This window comes from Arachis ipaensis, chromosome B05 (assembly GCF_000816755.2).
Source record: "Arachis ipaensis cultivar K30076 chromosome B05, Araip1.1, whole genome shotgun sequence".
In the NCBI taxonomy this organism is placed as follows: Eukaryota; Viridiplantae; Streptophyta; class Magnoliopsida; order Fabales; family Fabaceae; genus Arachis; species Arachis ipaensis.
The window spans coordinates 107157262-107159699 of record NC_029789.2 but is presented as its reverse complement, the minus strand read 5'-3'; the positions used below and the strand labels follow the sequence as shown (position 1 = coordinate 107159699).

The following is a 2438-nucleotide window of genomic DNA, read 5'->3' as shown; positions in this document are numbered from 1 at the left end:
ATTTTTATAGTTATAATTTTTGTGTATTATATTTATTATTATCTTTTTATAATAGAATTTATTGATCCTATTAAGTAAAATAAATTAAATAAAAAAATTAATCATAAATAATAATAATAGTTAAAAATTATAATGTACTAAAAAAGAGTACTAAGAGTATTAAAAATATACTATATAAAAAACATATAAGAGAAAAGTATAAAAAAAATTAAACATATATAAAAAAATAATATTATAATTTAATGTCATGTCTTTTTAAGTAATTATCTATCTAAAAGTGATTTTAACTAATATTATCCAAATAATATTTATTTTATTAAAATCAATTTTGGTAAAGAGTTGCCAAACATAAATCATGTTAACACAAACTTACTTCTATCCAAAATCAATTTTATAAAATCATTTTTATTCAAACTCCAGTTTCACCAACCACAATCCAAACACACACTTAGTAGCTCAACATTGGAATCCAAATAACAATTAATTTCACCACCACCTTTTATATTACTACTAAAGCCACTTTCAAAACCTCCAACGTAAAATATCCCAAAAAGTCAATAAAGACAACAAGCAATAAAGGAAACTACCACCCCCATATCACCCTTCTTTACACATCGATTGCAAACATACCAAAAATACATAACCCCCTAATCTTGAAGTACTAACACGATGCCTATGCAGAATTCTTGAACTAATGTTACTTAAAGAAGATAACACTTATGGAACGCTGTATTGATATGCTCTCGTCTATCATTAGTACTTGACAGATAACACTTAAAGAAGATAAACTCTCATTCCATACTTGACAGATTTGAACACCCACCATTCTAATTATTAAAAATATAAACCAACTAAATGTTAGGCCTCAAATTTTTCAAGTACGAAGTGGTAGTTTATTATGCAAATTAAATAACAATATTCTAATGTGGCTACTTCCATAAATACATTCCATAAGAAAAATATAGGGAATAGTCAAATAGTTTAATCAAAGATTTTCAATTATAAATATCAAACTATTTAACCGTTCCCAAATATCATTTTTCACATGAGCATGTCTTGGAAGAAGTAACCGCCATATTCTAAACTCTAAGCAAGTAAATGCTGAGTTCAGGACCACCACTCCCATCAGGGTTCATCATATAGAAAGCTTCAGAGTCCTTAGACCCAACAACCCTCTCATACTTGGCTCTCATGTACATGAGCTCACCTTCGGACCCAGCTCCATTCCCGTCACCATCAGTCACCGGCAACACACCAGCACCCATCGAAATAGGCTCCACCGCCTTCAGAATCTTCCACTCCTCCGGCCCACACTCCCGTCTGTTCGCATACCCACACTTCCTCCCATTACAATACGTCCTCCACAACGGTTCTTCTAGAAGCTTCTTCTTCTTCGCCCCCTTGCTGTTGTTCTTCTTCTCGCATTCCAACGCAATTCTCACCAATCCGGAAGCCATTTCCTTCACCAAGATGCTTGTTGGTGTTGCCAGCTCGATCAAGAAGGCAGGCTGAAGCTTTGGATCTTCTTGGAATGCGAAGTGGACGTGGCCACGACGGTGTCCGAAGAGCGTGCCAACCACGCGCGTGCCTAGCCCTGATGATGACGTGTTAAGTGAACGGCTCTTCGTGAATACTGTGAGTGCTGACTTCAGCTTCGATTTCGGGTGCTTCTTTTTGTTCTGCTTGGCATGCTTCAGTTCCAGTGCCACGTCGATCTTGAACTGACCATCGTCGTTGTTATCATCGTCGTCGTCATCGACCTCACAAAAATGTGAAGACGAGCTGACTTTGAGGATTTCTTCCTCATCGTCGTCGTCATCTTCATCCAGTGGCTTCTTCTTCCAATGGAAGTACCTCCGTGAGAACGAGAAAGATGATTCATGAGGGGATTTGGCTGCCATTATTGTCTTCATAATAAAAGAACAACATGGAAAGAAAACAGAATTAAAAAAGAAAGGTACTCTGTTCTACCTTTTGAGGTTGAAATCTTTGCTATGTGAATGAGTTTACATCACATGAGGTTGAAGAAAGCAAAGGAGGGTAATAAAGAGAAGCATTTTTGCATTAAGGATAATGTGATGTGATTCTGTTTGTGAGAGGTGATATTTTGGTTTCTTCTTTGTGGCTTCCCGGTAGTGTGTTTTAATGGGTGATTTATTGTTCATTTCTAACAACTTTTCTAATTTTTTTTCTAAAATATATTTTGTCAGGTTTTGTGCTATTGAAGGACAGGCAAGAGAATCTGACTCAAGGAAGGTGAGCAGCCCCACCTACCTATTGGGAACAAGGAATTGGAGATTTTGATGAGTGCTCGGAGGCAAGCAAATGGGAATTGAAACAGACACCACAAAAAAGATTATAAAAATTGCACTCTCTCTAATAAGGAAAATAAAACATTTTAATAAAAAAATATATTTTAAAATTTTAATGTGTTAATA

At 35.3% G+C, this 2438-nt stretch overlaps 1 protein-coding gene across 1 annotated transcript; it reads right to left on the bottom strand.

Annotated features, from left to right (window-relative positions):
• LOC107643795 (protein MIZU-KUSSEI 1) lies at positions 465-2284 on the bottom strand. Its single transcript, XM_016347541.2, has one exon. The coding sequence runs from the start codon at positions 1911-1913 to the stop codon at positions 1080-1082; it is 834 nt and encodes a 277-aa protein (XP_016203027.1). The 5' UTR covers positions 1914-2284; the 3' UTR covers positions 465-1079.

Excerpts from the sequence above, each read along its gene's own strand:
- LOC107643795 (XM_016347541.2), bottom strand. The coding sequence starts at position 1,913 with ATGAAGACAATAATGGCAGCCAAATCCCCTCATGAATCATCTTTCTCG.